Genomic DNA, 20,754 nt, shown 5'->3' with positions numbered 1-20,754 from the left:
AAGGTGGAGAAATCAGAACAGGGGCAGAATGGATTTTTTTCATTCTCGGGGGGTTTGTAGACATGCCAGGGAAACATATTTCAGGTAGAGAACCATTAAAAAGTCAATTTTGCATGATATGTCACCTTTAACAACATGTTTGTATCTTAAGTTAGTAGCTGGGTAATAAGCGGGATAATGTATGGCTTGCAGGTTGTTATGGGAAATAGAATCCTGACAGGGTGAGAGAAGACTCATACATTATCCCTTACTTATTAACCCTCCTGTTATGTTGTGGGTCAAATTGGCCATTTTTAAAGTAAAAAAAAAAGTTAAAAGTATTTATTCGGTATGAAACTTCTTCTGCTTGGCTTAATAGGTGAAATGAACATGTAAAATGAAAATGGTTGATTTCACATATCTGCAACCCCCCCTTGCATTTATAGATATAGATACTGTTTGTGGGTCAATTTGACCCAGCAGTCAAGGTGGAGAATTAAAGAACACTATTGCACTGAATATTGATTTAAATGCTTATTAATGGAGTCAATAATGAGATTAAATAAATGTTTCTTGGGATTTCTTTGGGGTTCTGACACTTTTAATAATTAAATATGCTTGGGTCAAATTGACCCAGGAACATTATTGCTGTTCCTGAGAAACGAACACAACAGGAGGGTTAAACTATCCTTTCCAGCTGCATACATCCTCTATGGTTCACTGACAGTCATCTTAGAGAGATGTTTCTTCTTAGAGATGAAAAATAAAATGAAATAAAATGACTGTTGAAGGAAAAATACAACTTTAGAGACACATAGCGCACATAAACACACTTTGACCTGTCTTCGTCCGAAGAGCTATAAGACCAGAATAGCCTGGTGTTTATTGTTAGGCCCGATCATTTCCCCCAGGCCGTCACACACATATCTCCCTCCATGTTTTGTTTGTGAACAGACCTGCACTGCTCGTATGTTGCTGCTGTTATTTCTGTCCAGGCTTCAGTAATACGCAGTGTTTCATCCTGTTCTCCACGCTTTGTTAGACCCGGTGTTTGAGCACCGTCTGGTTCATACACACTGCCTTGTACTTCTGCCCGGATAAGCCCTAAAGGCAACCACAACACAACAATATCATCGACCTCCCAACTCCCCATGTGCTCCTGCCCTCTTTCTCCTATTGCACATTGTTTGCAAAGCCTCATTACTGTAATTAAAGAGCAGGCGAGAACATCCCAGCTCCCATTCACTGCCGGGCCTTCAGGTCTCCCCTTCTGCTGCTGCATTGTTATGTGAGGGTGAAAAGAAGAGCCTTGGGGGATTTAGGGGACAGCTTTTAACCAGAGGGCTTCTTGCTGGAGAGTTGAGCAGCAAAAATAAAAGACTGACAAGGTTAGAAGCAGTTCAGATTAGGAACTTTTTCCAACCCTGACTGGGTTGAGTATCTGAAGGTGGTAGAGGTATCCTCTGCTCCCTGCTGTCAATCTGAAAATGAAAGGTCTGGTTGGTGAAACATCAATTTGACAAAGAGCGGCAGCAGCTTTAGGCGTGCAAAGGATCCCTTGTTACTTAAAACAGAGAGGATGTTTTTAACCCTCATAGTCTGTCCAAATGTATTGAGTTGCCACAGTATCTTAAGGCTTGAAATTCATGTCTTTGATCACTGGATGTGCTGTGCTAGTAATTCCAGATAGCCCGGAGACAGGTAGGTACTCATCTTCCCATCACAGATATGTCAAAGAGACTTGAATGGAAGCTGCTTCTGAATATCAGGATGTGTAAAGATGGGTAAAATGTTCCTTTTAAAGTAATCGTTCTGTTGAGAGAATACTTCAGTCCAAGGGGGACGTGGAGGATGTAAAAATATGATGTCAGAAAAATCTCAAATGTGTCTCTCTGGGCTTCAATAATCAAAGCATGCACACAAGGTTTTAACACAACCATGCAAAAAGACAAAGGGATATTACAAACATTAAGAATGGGGATGAAATTCAGTGATTCATTTTAGACTGAGAGGAACAAACACAGAGAGTAAGGTTACCGCACGTATGGATAGAGTTATTATTGTATTTTATGTTATGTTCTGGAGTTCATCAGCTATAGCCCTAGTATTTTGTTGTCATTCAATTAGAAGAGCACACAATGCACTGTCACAGTCTTCCTTAGGACAAAGAAAAGGTGCATTTGGACCAAGAGTTCTGGGGTCTTTTAGCCCCCAGAACTACTGTCCCCTGAACTAAAAGGTTCCTGTTAGCCTGTTAGTGTTGAATAAAGATCGATCAACCAAAGCTTCTGATATTAAACTTATTCAGTATAATTCACTTATATTGATAACTGTGTAACTCATTGTCTCCATCATACTGACATAATCCTGATTAAATCACCAGACGGTGTTTTCAAAGATGCCATCTGATGAAACTCTGGCATCAAAAAATGACTTTTATAACTTTCTTGAAAGCGATAGTACCCGTGACTGCTGATGGCCATGAGATGCATTTCGACCAAGAGTCCTGGGGTCTTTTATCCCCCAGAAATACTTTACCTGGAACTAAAAGGTTCCTCTGCCCCCATTGTGTCATTGTGATGACACCATAGAAGCAGACGGACAGGCAAGTATAATTATGAGCAACACAACATTTAGCCTGTTAGCATGAAGAGACTCAGCTGGTCTGTTTTAGATGGTGCTATATTTCATCACAGATGGATTCACTGAATCAACACGTGAGAGGAGATAAGCGCGAGTAGCAAAGACGTTTCAACACGCCTTTAAAATCCTTTAGAAAAAAAATTGAAAAAAAAATTGAAAAAAAAGAAAAACATTTGACAAAAAAAGGAACATTTTTTTTTTTGAAAAAACATTTTGAAATTTGTTTTTGAAAAAAAACATTTTGAAAAAAAAATTGACAAAAAAATTAACAAAAAAACAAATTGACAAAAACAAATTTGACAAAAAAAAATTGACAAAAAAAATTGACAAAAAAAAATTGACAAAAAAAATTGACAAAAAAAAAATTGACAAAAAAAATTGACAAAAAAAAATTGACAAAAAAAAATGGACAAAAAAAAATTGACAAAAAAGTTGACCCGGAGCCTGTCAGAAAAATACATTTTCCTCAAATTTGAAATTGTGCTCCAAAAGCAGAAAAACATGAAAAGAAGTGAAATTTTTGGGGATGTGGTTTAAAACATGGAGAAGCAAAGACTGAATCAACACGTGAGAGGAGATAAGCGCGAGTAGCAAAGACGTTTCAACACGCCTTTAAAATCCTTTTGAACTCAAAAAGCCGTGGCAGAGATCGGACGGTGTTTTGGATTAAACAGCGACCCTGTTGACTGGAGACTTTCAGCCGGATGCATCCCTCATAAACGTCTTTAGACCATCATTAAATATCTGATGAGGATATTTTGAAATCTTAATAAAAACTAAACTAGTTTGCATTCCCAGGAACTCCCTCTGTGTTTCAACAGCTGTGTAAACTCCACAAACACTGACATGTTCAGCTGAAGGTCTCCAGTTTACAGGGTCACTTTTAAAACCATAACACCGGGAGAGACGGAGAATCTACCAATCAGACATGTTTAGAAATTGCAGGCCATGCCCCCCGAAAGTCCTGGGACCTTTGACAAGTACTACCCCCCTACCAGGGGCTTTTTAGGGGGGAGATTATCTACCCCTGAACTAAATTTAGACCCTGGGTCCACCGGTTGAAACGCACCTAGAGAGTGAGATTGCTCTGATGCTTCACCTGTTTTTTCCAGGATTGTTTAAGCTGTGGAGCTACGTGCTGTCAGCAGCACAAGAACAATAAGTATCCTATCAACTCTGTGTGGATGTGGTTTACTGCTATTACTGTGAGATTGCAGTGCTCTGATAATGTAGTGCAGAAAAGTCTTTGACTTAGTGGTTTGACGGTCAGTTAAAGCGTAGAAAGATTGTGAGCTCTGAGGATATAATGACCTGAAATCAGACTTCTTTACTTCTAGTAAACAGAACCAGCAGCAGCCTCGGTGCAGCCAAGGTGGCAGTACGACGCTATTTGCTGAATTGGCTGTTTCTGTGAGGGTGAACTACAAATACAAAAACGTGATTTGTCCTTGATGTTAATGAATTCCACAACACAAACACTTCCCTTCTTTCATTACAACTAAAACCAGACAAAGACCCAGCTGAGTGCTCCGGGTATCACTCCCTGTCACTTAACACAGGTATTAAAATCAAGGCAGGGATGAGTAAGAACATTATTAGAGGTTATGTTGCTTTAATTTAAATATAAATGATCATCATTGTGATGAGAGTAAATGTTAGAGAATGTGTGTCTGGGATTCAGGACTCAGTCTGCTCAGTGAACACCGCGGTTCAACCAGGGGTTTGTTTGTTTTTCTGCATGGTCAGCTTTAATTAAGCAAACATTCGTACATTCACCCAGGCAAACAAAACAACAGGTACTATGGGCTGATTATAGATGAGCTTTTCATTTTATATTTGTAAGTAAATATATTTTGCTCTCAATGGGTTCCACGACACACACTCACACACACATTTAATCTCCAAGCATGTCCAGTCATCTGTGTTTGAGTCACCGACATGGAGCTACCTACCGTCCATTCAGAGCAAATAAGAAGAGACACAGGTGTACACTGGCGCTTAACTCAAAAAGCCCATTAGTTCACAGTACAGAGATTACAAAGCTGGCCGGGTCTAAGCTGGACCTGGACAGGAGAGCAGAGGAAGCAGACCTAATCTGCCTGCTAACAGATGGCTCCCCGATCACACAGCCACCCGCCTGCCAGCCGTGTTGGAATGGAGCGGCGGCCCACAGCGAGGTTGGAGAGGGCACGCAGGCGGAGGAGGAGATGATTGTTATTGAATATGAAATGTCGATCATTTGGAATGACCGTGCTTTCAGGTGGGGAGACGCTCAGAGACTGATTCTCTTATGTGTTGCCTCGTGATGTTCCCCTCTTTGATGTTCTATCGGTTCCCTGCATCACGGACCGCAGAGTTGTCCCCATGGCTCACTGTCAGTGACCACCGTCAAATTAACAATCAATCGTGTAGAAGAAGTTGTGTTGTCATAAATGTTAAATGAACCCTCAGTGTGTCCCTGAGGACGCTCCATGTCCTCTGAAGGGTTTATCGAACGGGCTAAGCCACTATGACTTAAAGGTGACATATCATGCAAAATGGACTTTTAATAGTTCTCTACCTGAAATATGTGTCCCTGTCATGTCTACAAACCCCCCGAGAATGAAAAAAATCCATTCTGCCCCTGTTTTGATTTCTCCACCTTTCTGTAAATGTGTGTGAAACCAGCCGTTTCAGACTTCAGTGTTTTTGTTACGTAACAACAATATCCGGTCTGTCACGGAGTCAGAGCTCGGAGCTTGTTCAGCCCATAGACTGTATAAAATACAACTCAACCCCTCCTCTGTTATTCATTACCTGCACAAATGTGTGCTAACAAGGAGCTTAGGAGGGAGGCATGCTAGTTGTAGGCTGTCTTAATAAACACAAAGGTCGGTTTTACTCCCCACGTCTGCAGATTTGAAGATCTAGTGGATGATTTTTATTTATCATGGATAAGTGCTAGCGCTAGTTAGCATAGCTACATAGCTACATGTCGTAGCTGTAGCTGTGTAACAAGACACACGTCGACATAATGACAAATAAAACAACAAGAAACACAGAATCTGTGACCAATCCTTCAGAAAGGTCCTGCTGCCTTTCTGGCAGAGGTCGGTTTTACTCCCCACGTCTGCAGATTTGAAGATCTAGTGGATGATTTTTATTTGTCATGGATAAGTGCTAACGCTAATTAGCATAGCCACATAGCTACATGTTCATAGCTGTAGCTGTAGCTGTGTACCAAGACACACGTCGACATACTGACTAATAAAACAACAAGAAACACTAAATCTGTGACCAATCATTCAGAAAAGGTCCTGCTGCCTTTCTGGCAGAGGTCGGTTTGACTCCCCACGTCTGCAGATTTGAAGATCTAGTGGATGATTTTTATTTATCATGGATAAGTGCTAGCGCTAGTTAGCATAGCCACGTAGCTACATGTTCGTAGCTGTGTACCAAGACACAAGTCGACATACTGATAAATAAAACAACAAGAAACACTAAATCTGTGACCAATCCTTCAGAAAGGTCCTGCTACAGGCGCCTCTCCGTCAGGATCAAATTCTGGATCAGATTCAGAGGGTTGAAGTAACGCGATCTCTGAGCAGCCGTGTATATTCAGCCAACATGTAAACATTAGATCAACGTGCTGGAGAGCCGAGGCACATCCACTTCCTGAGGGGGCGTGGTCAGAGGGAAAACAGAGTGTTCTGAGGAGGACTGAAGAAGAGGGCTTTTCAGGCAGACCAAAATCTGATTTCAAAGTGTTTTTTTGAGCATAAACTTTAAAGACATGTTTTGGGGACCTCTTAGACCAATATATATTGATGAAAAAAGCGTGATATGTCACCTTTAATTCATCCGTTTGTGGACCAACATTATGAAGCCTCACATTAAGCATTACTGGTTTCAACAGACGCCGAGAAATCAGCTTATGCTTCCTCTAGCTTGGTAATGGCCCTGTCACACCTTGACGATTTAGCCAGCATTTTCCCCACGTATCAAAATAACATACACTGTTTTTTTCAATGTTGGGCGTATACATATCAAATTCATAACTTATGCCCAACTATAGTCCACTTGTGTAATAACACAGACTAAGTGTATAAAAAGTCTGTCGCTTGTTAATGACGATGTATACGTGTTGAAATGAGATGCTCTTCAGGTGTGTGTTATTAAAAACTCTGCAGTCTCTCTTTGTAAGAACACGATGAGCCGTGGAGAGTGTCAGAGGAGTGAAACCAGCAGGAACACAGCCTCTGCTCTTTACAACAAGTTACACTTATTGACTACAGTGCTTTCAGAAACGTCACATTTTGAACTTCATTGAATTCAACAACAGCAGCTTTATCATTGAACACCAGCAGACTCTGACATGCTGGCTTCAGCTTCTGTTTCAGAGGCTCTGCTGTTTGACACTGAGTGAGGGCTCCAAGGCTTCACACACTCACACACACGCAGACACACAGCTCTACGTGTGTGAACGTGTGTCAACCATCTCAGAACTTACCTACAACTTATGGCAGGCGTATGATCCATATGCTGGATAATTACTCACTGTACTACGACATATACCAGCGTGCTTCAGTGTGCTCTTAACTTATACAAAACTTACCTAGAACTTGTGAGACATACAACAGCGTACTCACCAATTGTTTTATATGCCGGCATACGCCAGCTAAATCATCAAGGTGTGACAGGGACATAAGCAACGTTGATTTTTTGCTGGCCTAACCCATAGGAAAATGCATTTAGAGAGGAGATCTCAAAAGTGTTTCATTTCTGTCTCCTAGACAACAATGAGATCTGTTTGAAAGCAAAATGAGACTAAAGCTTATGTCTCCTGTTTCTCATTCTTGCCTCCAGAAAAAAAGTTTCAAAAAGTCTCAGCTTAGTCTCCCTTTCAGTTCAAAAGGAGATCTGGTCCAAATCTGAAATGATTCTCAGGTATTTCTCAAGTGTTGTGACTCCTTTTGAGCTCAGGTGGAGAAATCAGGGAGCTCTCTCAACTGTCTCAATCTAACCTCATCCATTTGTTTTTGTCAGACTCAGTTTTTGTGTCTCAAGTTGAGCTCAGATGGAGCAAAGAAAGAGCCTGAGCTCATCTTTTCATGAACATTTATAGTGCCCTGCAAAATTAAGATTTCAATGTAATTGTCCACAAACTTACAATTCTCATTAAAACATTTGAACCACTTCAAGATCAGCTATTTAGATGTAAAATGATCTCTTCTTTAACTTCACAGTCTGGTCCTTCCTTTACAAGTCTGTTTGGAACAAAACAACTTCACAAAGATTTAGTGGATTTGAGAGAAACTGCAAAAGATAGAGATTTCATATCTCCAGGTATGACAGAACATTTATTTAAAATATGGGCCGCAAAAGGGCTGACCAGATTTAGACAGAGTATTACAATTAAAGGGGTGGATTCTTTTGGGCACTGGTGACCTAGCGGTCTAAGCGCCCCACATACAGAGGCTACAGTCCTTGTTGCAGGGGGCGCTGGTTCAATTCCTGGCCGGTAAATCAGTTCCTGCATGTCTTCCCCCGCTCACTACTCCCCACATTTCCTGTCTCTCTTCAGCTGTCCTGTCAAATAAAGGCAAAAAGGCCAAAAACATATTTAAAAAAAAGAGAAGAAAATTAGCCGTTAATGAGATCTCTCATTTAAGTCTCAAACAAGACTCATGTCATGGTCTCAACTATTTCTCCTAGTGAATTTTAGGAGAAACTAATGAGAACAGTTTGAAACTTGAATGAGGCTGAAGTGAGAGTCTCAATTTTGTCTCCAGAGACTTAGAAGAGAAAGCCTTGAGCAGTAAAATGTTCCTCTGGGAAAGTAGACTTCAAACAAGAGAACTTATCAGATCAGGAGCTGGCAACTTTGGAAAGTGTCTTTTGGTGCAATCAAATGCTGTTCAACATAGTTTTCAGGTCAACATTGCAGCAGCTTGTCATGTGCAGGAAGCAACATATGGATTATACAGCTTTAACGCCCTTAGAGATTGGTACATGTTCAGTCTATAAGGGTTCATTTCAGTGGGGTTTTAACTCAAAGGTGACAAAAGTTCTTACCCTAAGTGTTTCAAACATGTTCTCAGACTTGTTTGTCTTTGCTGAGATGTTTTGTACCCTTCAGGGTCTTCTCTCACCCTGTCAGGATTCTATTTCTCATAAGTACGTGCATACATACATTATCCCACTTATTACCCAGCTACTAACTTAAAATACAAACAAGTTGTTAAAAACATTGATTAAAGATGATTTTATTGATTTAAATGATTTATGTTTACAGTTTTTAAAAAATAGTCCCAGTGATTCCTCGTCAGTGATCGTTCCATGGTGATGGATTCTTCTCTGCCTGTTGTGGTGGATTGAACATGAAACTGTCCTCATTCAGCTCTCCTTCTTCTCTGAGCTCTGTGGTTCACACACCTTTAAAAAGAAACTAATGTCACAACTTTGAACCCTGCTGCTATCATCACCACCGCTCATGGTTTAACTTTCTTTGGAGAGATCACTAACCTAAAGTTTCTCTCACCTGCTCCACTCCTTCATCATATTGATGGACAGGATCCAAGATGTAATGGTCTGTAGCCTGCTGATTTAGCATGCTAACCGAAGCTAACGTTTTAGCCACATTGTTTTAAAGGCACTATGGGGAGTTTTTAACTGTCTGAGAATCAGACTGAAACTGATACTGATGCCTGTGTATGACCCTCAAAAGCAAACAAGACCATCCACAACAACACTGATACCTTCTCTGTTGTCATTTTTAATGTCTAAAACTGCTCTGAGGGGGTCGGTGTCAGAACAGATGATTGACATCTCGCTTTAGAAACACCCTTTTTTGGCTGTTTTCATGGCAAATAACCACATTGTAAGATAAGTCTAAATGTTAAAAGACAACAGGATAAGGTTATTGTCTGAAGACAATTATTTTGCATGTACAGGACAAGAGATAAGAGGTATCACTTTGTCCACAAGGGGACGCCAGACTAGATACAAGCTAAAAGTTCCTCACAGCAGCTTTAAGCTAACAGAAGCTAATGGTTTCCCCTCACCTTACGGTCTATGGTGTCAACAAGCAGAAGCTAAATGTGTCTGAACTCTTTTCTGTGGATTGATTTGACATGACGTGTGATCAGTTTGTCTCTGGTGATGATCATGTTAGTGAAAGTTAGTAACCGTCATAAAGGGGTTTTGACCAATCAGAATCAAGCATCTTAGACTACCGGAAGATCCGTAAGAAAGCCGGGTAGTGAACATATTTAGTTGACAGTTAGGGTATAAAACACTGTTTCCAGAACATTTATATTAAGCATAGTTTCCACATGTTGGCCATCAACTTGTTGTTTTTCCCTTTGATACGTTTAAATGTCTAATAATCTAAAGTCTTTAAGGAAACTGACACAAATATGACACGTTGTGAGTTGTTTTCACGGCTTCAGCTGTGTAAAAGCCAGCACGGGGTAATTTAAGTACTGTAGACTCTCATTGTGCAGCTGGATCTGGGCTCTGGATCTCAGCGTATGAAATCCGTCAATGTGCTTGGGCCTGCAGCGGACACTAATCCAAGCTGCCTTCTCACTCAGGCACAGCTAAGCAGCATCCTCACAGCTCAGCACATTACACAATGAAAACAGTCACTTGAAGGAGCTGCAGCTTAATGTGTGTTTTGTGTAGAATGTGTATGTGTAGACCATGTGTTGGCCTACAGTAAGGCAGTGGATGTGTGTGTGTGTGTGCGTGTGCACTGCTCATTAACAGAGAGAGGACTTAGAGTGTCTGTTGTATCAGTGAGTCAGGTCTGTCAGAGTGTATCAGCCTCCACACCTCTGTGACTGCAGCTGAATGCAGCAGTATACGCTTTCTTTAGAGTTTCATGGTAATTATGTTAAACTACCAAAGAGCAAGTGCCAACAATTTGCCACAGGCTATGACTCACAATTATAATCTAATGCAACTCTTTGCAGCGGATCCCCTCTCTGGCATCATGATATGATGTTCCTTGTGTATACAGCGCTGTAGTATCTCATTTAAACTTTTGAACGGTGTGATTATGGAAGCTTCAAACAGACTCTTTCTGTACGTTTCACACTGTTTGTGCAACTCTTAAACTAGGAATGAGTGCTGCACCCTGAGCATAATAATAAAAACAATAATAATAATAATAATAATAATAATAATAATAATAATAATAATAATAACAATAACAATAATAATAATAATAATAATAATAATAATAATAATAATAATAATAATAATGATAATAATGATAATAATAATAATAATAATAATAATAATAATAATAATAATAACAATAATAATTGATAGGATCTGTATAGCGCTTTTTATGGTAATCAAAGTTGCTTTGCATAAAAATAAAAATAAGGCAAATAAATAAAATACAACTAAGACAGAGGTGGGGCGGGAGGTGGTTTTTAAATCAATCAATCAATCAATCTTTATTTGTATAGCGCCAAATCACAATAAACGCTATCCCAAGACACTTTTACAAACAGAGCAGGTCTAGACCACTCTATGTCAAATTATGAACAGAGACCAAACACCAAGACAGGATAAGACTCAGTCTGACCCCACCATGAGCATTGCACCTTGCAGCATTTAGCTAGTTACAGTGGAGAGGACAAACTTCCTCTAACAGGCAGAAACCTCGAGCAGGACCAGATTCATGTTAGACAGACATCTGCCTCGACCGAGTTGGGTCTGGAAAGAGGGATAGAGGAGAATAAGAGAGAGAGGAAGTGGTGATAGTGATAAGTAGTAGTAGCTGTTGCCACTGGAGATCAGCACGTCCGTATCAGCTGGAGTCTGGAACGTCCGCAGCAGGATGACGTCTACGGCAGCTCATAGGAACCTACGAGACAAGGGAGCTCAGGGACTCCAGAAAGGTCTATGGTTAGTAACTTTAATGGGACAGGGAGAGTTAAAGTTAAATAATTGAAGTGAGTCAGAGTTGAGGATTTTTGGAGGGAGAGAGTTCCAGAGAGTCGGGGTAGCGATGGCAAAGGCTCTGTCCCCCAAGGTGCGGTGCTTGGTCTTGGTGATTGGGGACAGGAGATTGGCCTCTGATGATCTGAGGTGGCGAGATGAGGAGTGGCGTTTGAGGAGGTCGGTCAGGTATGAGGAGGCGAGGTTATTGGGGCTTGAGCAGGATCCTGAAGTGGATTCGGTGCTGTATGGGGAGCCAGTGGAGGTGCTGAAGGATGGGTGTGATGTGGGCTCTGGAGCGGGAGTGGGTGAGTAACCAGGCCGCTTAGCTCTGGACATATTGTAGTTTTTGGAGGTCAGTGGAGGGAAGGCCGTAAAGGATGCTGTTGCAGTAGTCCAGTCTGGAGGTTTTAAAGGTGTGGAGGAGGGTTTCGGCAGCAGAGGAGCAGAGAGAGGATCTGAGGCGTGCAATGTTGCGGAGGTGGAAGAAGGATGTCTTGGTGACGTTTCTGATGGTGTAGTTTGAAGGAGAGGGTGGGGTCGAGGATGATGCCGGGGTTACGGACTACTGGGGAGGGTGTGACTGTGTGGTAGTCGATGCTCAGTGAGAAGTTCTGGGTGGAGGGGAGGAGGGATTTGGGGCCAATGAGAATGAGTTTGAGGAAGTTTTTACTAATCCAGTTTTTGAGGTCAGTGAGGCAGTTTGTGAGGGTGGAGACGATGGAAGCAGTCATGGTTTTTGTGTAGATGTAGAACTGGGTATCATCGGTATAGCAGTGAAATTGAAGTCCATGGCGGCATATGATGTGACCGAGGGGGAGCATGTACTGTAAGTAAGAACAATAGGGGACCAAGCACTGAGCCTTGGGGGACACCATGTGTAATAATGTGGCAACTACACCACAAACTCAACTCACAGTGTTTTCTAAAAGTTTTGGGTGTATGTGTTTTCACTGCTGTCACTTCCTCCCCAGCCTGGTTTCACATTCAGATCTTCCCCTTTGAGAGGTTGATGCTTTTTCACGTGTTATCCCAAAGATGCTCCTCACAGTCACTCACTTTACTGTCCTTCAGTTGTATCTTTGCTCTTCCCCTTCCCTTCATCTCCTAGCTGTCTTCTCCTCACTTGTTCTCTATATCTTTACAAGTCTGCGAAATCCTCTGAGTTCCCCTTCCATCTGTCAGCACCTAGAGTCTCTGTCTCAGTGTGTGAAAAAAAACAATGTTTTTCTGAGTATATCTACAAATATGAAAAGTTTCTCATGCAGTTTGCAGCAAAACTCCCAGGTGGCTTAATATAGATGAAAGGTGTGTGAGTGCAGGCAGAGTGTTGTGTTTTCTAACATGCCTTGAATATGCACACTTATATCAAGACCACCAACACCCAAGACAATACCACACACGATATATATAACGTACCTCAAGGATTCATATAGACCCGACTCTAAGAAGAAAAACAACCCAGCATGCTGTGAATACAGTTTGACACCACGTTTGAGCTCATCTAAAGAGGTCTGACTCAAAGTCTCTCATTCTAATTTCCCCCTGCCAAGCTCTCTGTAGGTGCTCCAACTGGGAATATCCCTGCCTCTCCATCTGATCAGCAAAACTACCCTCGTTATCAACACGGCAATTACTGAGCTGCTGCAGGGAGAGGAAGAGAGAAAGAGAGGAAGAGAGAGGGAGAGAGAGCAGAGGAGGTATTAACTACTTAGATAGATAGATAGATAGATAGATAGATAGATAGATAGATAGATAGATAGATAGATAGATAGATAGATAGATAGATAGATAGATAGATAGATAGATAGATAGATAGATAGATAGATAGATAGAGGGCTGAAGTCCCGGGTAGATTGTGCAAATCAGGCCAGTGACGTATGGTGAAAAAAGAAAAGTAAATGCACTACACCACCAGACCAGTAGAGGGCAGTAAAACAAAGATGAATGCCATTCATCACAGATGACACCATAGAAGCAGACGGACAGGCAGGTATCATTATGAGCAACACAACAGTTAGCATGTTAGCATGAAGAGACTCAGCTGGTGCTATTTTAGATGGTGCTATATTTCATCACAGATGGATTCACTGAATCAACACGTGAGAGCAGATAAGCGCGAGTAGCAAAGACGTTTCAACACGCCTTTAAAATCCTTTTGAACTCAAAAAGCCGTGGCAGAGATCGGCCGGTGTTTTGGTTTAAACGGCGACCCTGTTAACTGGAGACTCTCAGCCGGATGCATCCCTCATAAACGTCTTTAGACGATCATTAAATATCTGATGAGGATATTTTGAAATCTTAATAAAAACTAAACTAGTTTGCATTCCCAGGAACTCCCTCTGTGTTTCAACAGCTGTGTAAACTCCACAAACACTGACACGTTCAGATGAAGGTCTCCAGTTTACAGGGTCACTTTTAAAACCGTAACACCGGGAGAGACGCATTCACGGTGGGCTGTGAGAAGACTACTGTTACAAGCTGCTAAATCAAGTGAATCACAGATGTGTGTGATGTTATTGTGGACGACGGGCGGAATAAAAACACTGCGTTTAATCTACCAATCAGACACGTTCAGCATTGCAGGCCCCGCCCCTGAAAGTCCAGGGACCTTTGAAAAGTACTACCCCTTAGCAGGGGCTTTTCAGAGGGAAATTATCTACCCCTGAACTAAATTTAGACCCTGGTTCCTTTGGTCAAAATGCAAGTAGTTCAGGGGTAAAGTTCCTCCGGTCAAAAAAACGCCTCATTGATGGATAGATGGAGGGATGGAGGGATGGATGGATGGATGGATGGATGGATGGATGGATGGATGGATGGATGGATGGATGGATGGATGGATAGATAGATAGATAGATAGATAGATAGATAGATAGATAGATAGATAGATAGATAGATAGATAGATAGATAGATAGATAGATAGATAGGAATGAAGAGAATCAGTGCAGTGAAATAGAGAGAAGTCTGAGCTACAACAGCAGAGGGACACAGCCAGATTTAGCAGAGGGGGTGTGTGGGCGGCAGGAAGTGTGTGTGTTGTCAGAAACTTGAGGGAACACTGTCCAGAGCTGACAGAGCCGTGGATGTTCTGTATGAAAGGAGGAAAAAGAGAGAGGGAGTCTTTTGCTGTGGCATTATTTCAGAGCAAACTGGAGGTGTACTGCTGACACACTCACAGGCTACTAACAAATCTCTGTACTTCCGTTTGACACAGGAATCTGGTGTCTTCTCCAAATGTATTTTTAACCTGTATTCATCTAAGGAAGGATGTTGCTAAGCACATTCTCTGTTTCCTACAACGGCCTGATTAATATTTATACAGTTACACAAATTCACACCTACAACTGACACCATGCAATAACAGGCCTCTGAGCTCCTCCTGCAGCATCTTGTATCTTTGGCTTAGTGCTCTGCTCGTGTACACTTTATTACAGCAGTGCAGAGACTTCTGATGCTTCTATTTCTACTATCTGCTGCCCTTTGCACTAAAAAAGTGTTTGTGTTTTCCTCATGGTATTCCTTGACATGGTGTTGTAATGTTTTGCTGGTGAATCCCTCACAAACCCTGCACAGGTAGAAAGCAAAGTGCTGAGTCATGTATGGATCTTTTATAGCATACAGGGTTTATATATGCCCGGAGGGTTTACTTCACTGTAATAATATTAATATTAATAATAATAAGAAGAAGAAGAAGAAGAAGAAGAAGAAGAAGAAGAAGAAGAAGAAGAAGAAGAAGAAGAAGAAGAAAAAGAAGAAGAAAAAGAAGAAGAAAAAGAAGAAGAGTAATAATATTAATAGTAATAATAGTAATAATAACAATAATACTAATACCACAAATAATAATAATAATAATATTAACAATAATGCTAAAAAATATAAATAGTGACAATATTTACAGTAAAAATAATAATCATAATAATAGTTATAATAATAAAAGTAACAATGATACTACTACTACTACTACCAGTACTACTACTACTACTACTACTACTAATAATAATAATAATAATAATAATAACAATAATAATAATAATAATAATAAAAACAATAAAAATAGTAACAGTAATACTACTACTACTAATAATAATAATAATAATAACAATAATAATAATAACAATAATAATAATAGTAATAATAATAATAATAATAATAATAATAATAATAATATAACAATAATATAACAATAATAATAATAATAGTAACAATAATATTAATAATAATATTAATAATAATAATAATAAAAACAATAAAAATAGTAACAATACTACTACTACTACTACTACAAATAATAATAATAATAATAATAATAATAATAATAATAATAATAATAATAATAATAATGATAATAAAAACAATAGAAATAGTAACAATACTACTACTACTACTACTACCTTATAATAATAATAATAATAATAATAATAATAATAAAAACAATAAAAATAGTGACAATACTACTACTACTACTACTACTACTACTACTACTACTAATAATAATAATAATAATAATAATAATAATGATAACAATAACAATAACAATAATAATAATAATAATAATAATTATAATTATAATAATAATAATAATATTAATAATAATAGAATAAATCCAGGTTCAAGGAGAGTCTATTTAAAAGTAAAGACAAGTCAAGGGAAAATAACATAAAATCAATATGTCACATACTCAAACTGTGAGACCACACTCTTTTATAAAGAATGAATAAAACAATGTTAAGGTGCTTGAAATCTATTGTCCATTACTATCTCCTACTATCAGAAACACACCGCTGCTATCTTTGATCCATAATGCTTGATGTCTTTAAAATGGCTTGTTATGGCTGGTTTTCTTGGGAGCTACAAATGCCAATGACCCAGGGTGTTGTGCAAATTCCTACATGGACGATCTCCCAAAAAGAACATTTTAATTTTTGTATAAAACTGCTGCTACTTATTTAGAATGGCTGCGTGCTATTGTTTCATTAAGGCTCTATTGTTCCCTAAAAACTGAAGCAGTGGGTTGAAATGAAATGTTGGAATTGAATACCCTTTTTTTGTTTTCTTTTTTATCTGATGGCTGTTTATGCTCTATAGCTTTGTGATTTTCCTTTCCCCCAAAAAATCTGGATGATAACCAAAATCCAGAGGTTTCCTGATTTATAAAGAACACCATGCTTTTCTGTTTGTTAATGTTTGAAACTGACAAAAAAAAACACAAAGAAAATGGCTGAGGTTTTAAAGTCATAAAGAAATGTGGCAATGCCACAGCAGTCAAAAGCTGTTCAGGCAAAGCAACGTTAATGCAGCAGCACCGTCATTTATTAAGAAAGATAGATCTGATTTATGATGCTACCATAAGCTGCTGAGGGGTTGTAAACAGATGAATGAAATAGTAGGGATGCTTCAAAGTGACTCATTTCCTATTTGCTCTAATGGAATTTAAATTCTGACTGTCCAAACAGTCTGTAGGTAAGAAAACACAGAGCAAACAGTGATCACAAATAATCTAACACAGCTAAACACAGGATCACAGAGTCTGCTGCTGAACAATGTCGAATTGGTTTTCCAAGTGTGGCTAACACTAGCAGAGCTAGCACCACCAGCCTTCAGTCCTCCAGCTGCTCCTGGCAGTACCTCGGTCCAGACTCTCTACTCGTGGGGACAGAGCCTTCTCAGTGGCGGCCCCAAAGCTGTGGAACAGCCTACCTTTCCAGGTTAGAGCTGCACAGTCTGTTGAGCACTTTAAAGCACCCCTGAAAACCTATGTTTTCTCCTTGGCGTTCAGTCCCAGCTAAACAAGAATCCTTGGCTTTTTTACTTTTTTACATTTTTATTTCCTAAATTGAGCTCTTACTATTCTTTTATTGCTTTTATTTATTGTTATATTGTGTATGATTATATTGTATTTTAATATCTGTACAGCACTTTGGTCAACTGAGGTTGTTTTAAATGTGCTCTATAGATAAAGCTTGACTTGACTTGTAGGTTAACGTCCACATGCCTGTGCTGGTTAGTTAGACGCCAGTTTAAACAGACACAGCCTGCATTCATCTTCACCTGCTTATTTCTAGATTGAAGTACTTGCCAAACTGTGCCGTGCTGAGAGATACCGTGTGTGTGTTAGCATTAAACATCCAAAGTGGGAGAGAAAATGTCCTCTGGCTAAATAAATCAATCACTCCTGTTTATCAAGGGCCGGACCCTTTATTGATTTCAAGTAACTCATTGCAGTGCTCTTATTGTGCCTGTGTTCACTGTGTTACACCTGATCTGACAGAGCTTCATTCGACTGTGTGACTGATATGAAACTATGGCAGTACCAGATTATAATCCTGCACAGAAACAGAGGTTCGGGTGTTGCTGTAAGGCTCAAGGTGGGGTGCTGAAGAACTGCTCAGAGGGCAAAAGTCACTTTAAAGTAAAGGTGCTTTTATTGTTCAAAAATGTGTCCAATGCCATTACCTGCCCAGGTAATGTCAGTGTGCTTTTTTATCCATGCCTTGGCCCCGCCCTGGGATAAACAGTTACAAGTTAGAGAAACCAAAATGTTTAAATCCCACTGAAATTGTCATGAGTCTATGTTTTATTTGGATTTATTCTTATATGTTTTAGTAAGATTTGTTGGTATTGTTTATGAAAACCTTTTTATTTTAAAGGTGACATATCATGCAAAATTGACTTTTTAATGGTTCTCTACCTGAAATATGTTTCCCTGGCATGTCTACAAACCCCCCGAAAATGAAAAAAATCCATTCTGCCCCTGTTCTGATTTCTACACCTTTCTGTAAATGTGTGTGAAACGAGCCGTTTCAGACTTCAGTGTTTTTGTTACGTAACAACAATATCCGGTCTGTCACGGAGTCAGAGCTCGGAGCTTGTTCAGCCCATAGACTGTATAAAATAATACTGAATCCCTCCTCCGTTTTTCATTACCTGCACAAACGTGTGCTAACAAGGAGCTTAGGAGGTAGGCATGCTAGTTGTAGGCTGTCTTAATAAACACAAAGGTCGGTTTTACTCCCCACGTCTGCAGATTTGAAGATATAGTGGATGATTTTTATTTGTCATGGATAAGTGCTAGCGCTTATTAGCATAGCCACATAGCTATATGTTCATAGCTGTAGCTGTAGCTGTAGCTGTAGCTGTAGCTGTAGCTGTAGCTGTAGCTGTGTACCAAGACACACGTCGACATACTGACAAATAAAACAAGAAGAAACACTAAATCTGTGACCAATCCTTCATAAAAGGTCCTGCTGCCTCTCTGGCAGAGGTCGGTTTTACTCCCCACTTCTGCAGATTTGAAGATCTAGTGGATGATTTTTATTTATCATGGATAAGTGCTAGCGCTAGTTAGCATAGCCACATAGCTACATGTTCGTAGCACTAGATTTATTAACACTAAATCTATGACCAATCGTTCAGAAAGGTCCTGCTACAGGCGCCTCTCCGTCAGGATCAGATTCAGAGGGTTGAAGTAACGCGATCTCTGAGCAGCCGTGTATATTCAGCCAACATGTAAACATTAGATCAACGTGCTGGAGAGCCGAGGCACATCCACTTCCTGAGGGGGCGTGGTCAGAGAGAAAACAGAGTGTTCTGAGGAGGGCTGAAGAAGAGGACTTTTCAGGCAGACCAAAACCTGATTTCAAAGTGTTTTTTTGAGCATACACTTTAAAGACATGTTTTGGGGACCTCTTAGACCAATATATATTGATGAAAAAAGCGTGATATGTCCCCTTTAAAATCTGCACTTGGGTCCCCCTTAAGTCTTAAGTCCCCGTCCTGACAGAATAAATCTCAAACATGGAATAATTACAATCATTATACATCACTTTGAATGTAAGATACAAAAACATTATCACATTAAGGAACACCTGTAAGGTTTGACCCATTTGTAATGACACCATTAGCAGACTAATGAAGAACTCCACGCTGACCAGCTCAAGGCACAGGTGGCCTCACTGAGCCGGATCACTCTGCTGTCAGGTGAATGTTTGTCATGTGGATACAAACTCCCAGAAACACAGAGGCTTAATTCAATCGACTGTGAAGGAGAAGGAATTATTCCTGCTTTCATTAAAGAGTTTAATATCATGAATACAGGCTGAGATGTGCACTTGTCCCTGAGTGTTTTAAATGAGCTAGCTCCAGGCATGTGATAAGCTGTTTAATGGAAAAGTACTTGAATGAGTACTCATCAACCAGTCTGTTCAATAAAGTACAAAAAACTAATTCCAGCAAAGCATGTCCCAATGTCACTGTCAGTTTAAGAGGTTTGAATTTGAGTTCCAGATGGAGTGTGTCCTCTTCATCACGGGTACAGATCTTCTGATGCCAGCTGCTCGCTGCCCCAACCCTCACCCTCGCCTTGTTTCTGTGTCTTCTTCCAGGTATGAGGATCCTGGTGACCCTGCTGCTGGACACCCTGCCCATGCTGGGTAACGTTCTGCTGCTCTGCTTCTTTGTCTTCTTCATATTCGGGATTGTTGGAGTCCAGCTGTGGGCCGGCCTGCTACGAAACCGCTGCTTTGTGGAAAACAACTTCTCCTTGTGAGTTCTACGATTATATTTTGTCACATTGTCAATCAATCAATCTTTATTTGTATAGCCCCAAATCACAACAAACGTTATCTCAAGACTCTTTTACAAACAGAGCAGGTCTAGACCACTCTATGTCAAATTATGAACAGAGACCCAACACCAAGACAGGATAAGACTCAGTCTGACCCCACCTTAATCCACCATGAGCATTACACCTTGCAGTATTTAGCTAGTTACAGTGGAGAGGAAAAACTTCCTTTAACAGGCAGAAACCTCGAGCAGAACCAGACTCATGTTAGACAGCCATCTGCCTCAACCGAGTTGGGTCTTGAAAGAGGGATAGAGGAGAATAAGAGAGAGAGGGAGCGGTGACAGTGATGAGACAAGTAGTAGTAGCTGTTGCCGCTGGAGTCCAGCACGTCTGTATCAGCTGGAGTCTGGAACGTCCGCAGCAGGAGGACGTCTACGGCAGCTCAGAGGAACCTACAGCATCCTGAACCCGGAAAGGACCAAGAGGTTCAGGATGGTGTAAAAGAGTCCTTCCATGGAGGAAAAGACATTCAGCTAAAGTGTTGAAGATGCTCGTATTCATGCATGAGCACAATGCACCGTCACATGCCTCACGTTATTCCCAGGAGAGGACAGCGTCTCAGGGCTTTAAAGCT

The 20,754-nt window shown here is 40.3% G+C and overlaps 1 protein-coding gene across 1 annotated transcript in view; it reads left to right on the top strand.

Annotated features, from left to right (window-relative positions):
- Positions 1–20,754, top strand: part of cacna1g (calcium channel, voltage-dependent, T type, alpha 1G subunit) — a 436,435-nt gene that overhangs the window by 227,518 nt on the left and 188,163 nt on the right. Inside the window, exon 5 of the mRNA XM_034708799.1 lies at positions 19,939–20,098. Within this exon, the coding sequence (XP_034564690.1) occupies positions 19,939–20,098 (160 nt within the window). The remainder of the gene's footprint in view (positions 1–19,938; positions 20,099–20,754) is intronic.

The sequence above is a fragment of the Notolabrus celidotus genome, chromosome 18, assembly GCF_009762535.1.
Source record: "Notolabrus celidotus isolate fNotCel1 chromosome 18, fNotCel1.pri, whole genome shotgun sequence".
In the NCBI taxonomy this organism is placed as follows: Eukaryota; Metazoa; Chordata; class Actinopteri; order Labriformes; family Labridae; genus Notolabrus; species Notolabrus celidotus.
Note: the sequence above shows the minus strand (reverse complement) of the source record. Positions and strands in the feature narration are given on the sequence as shown.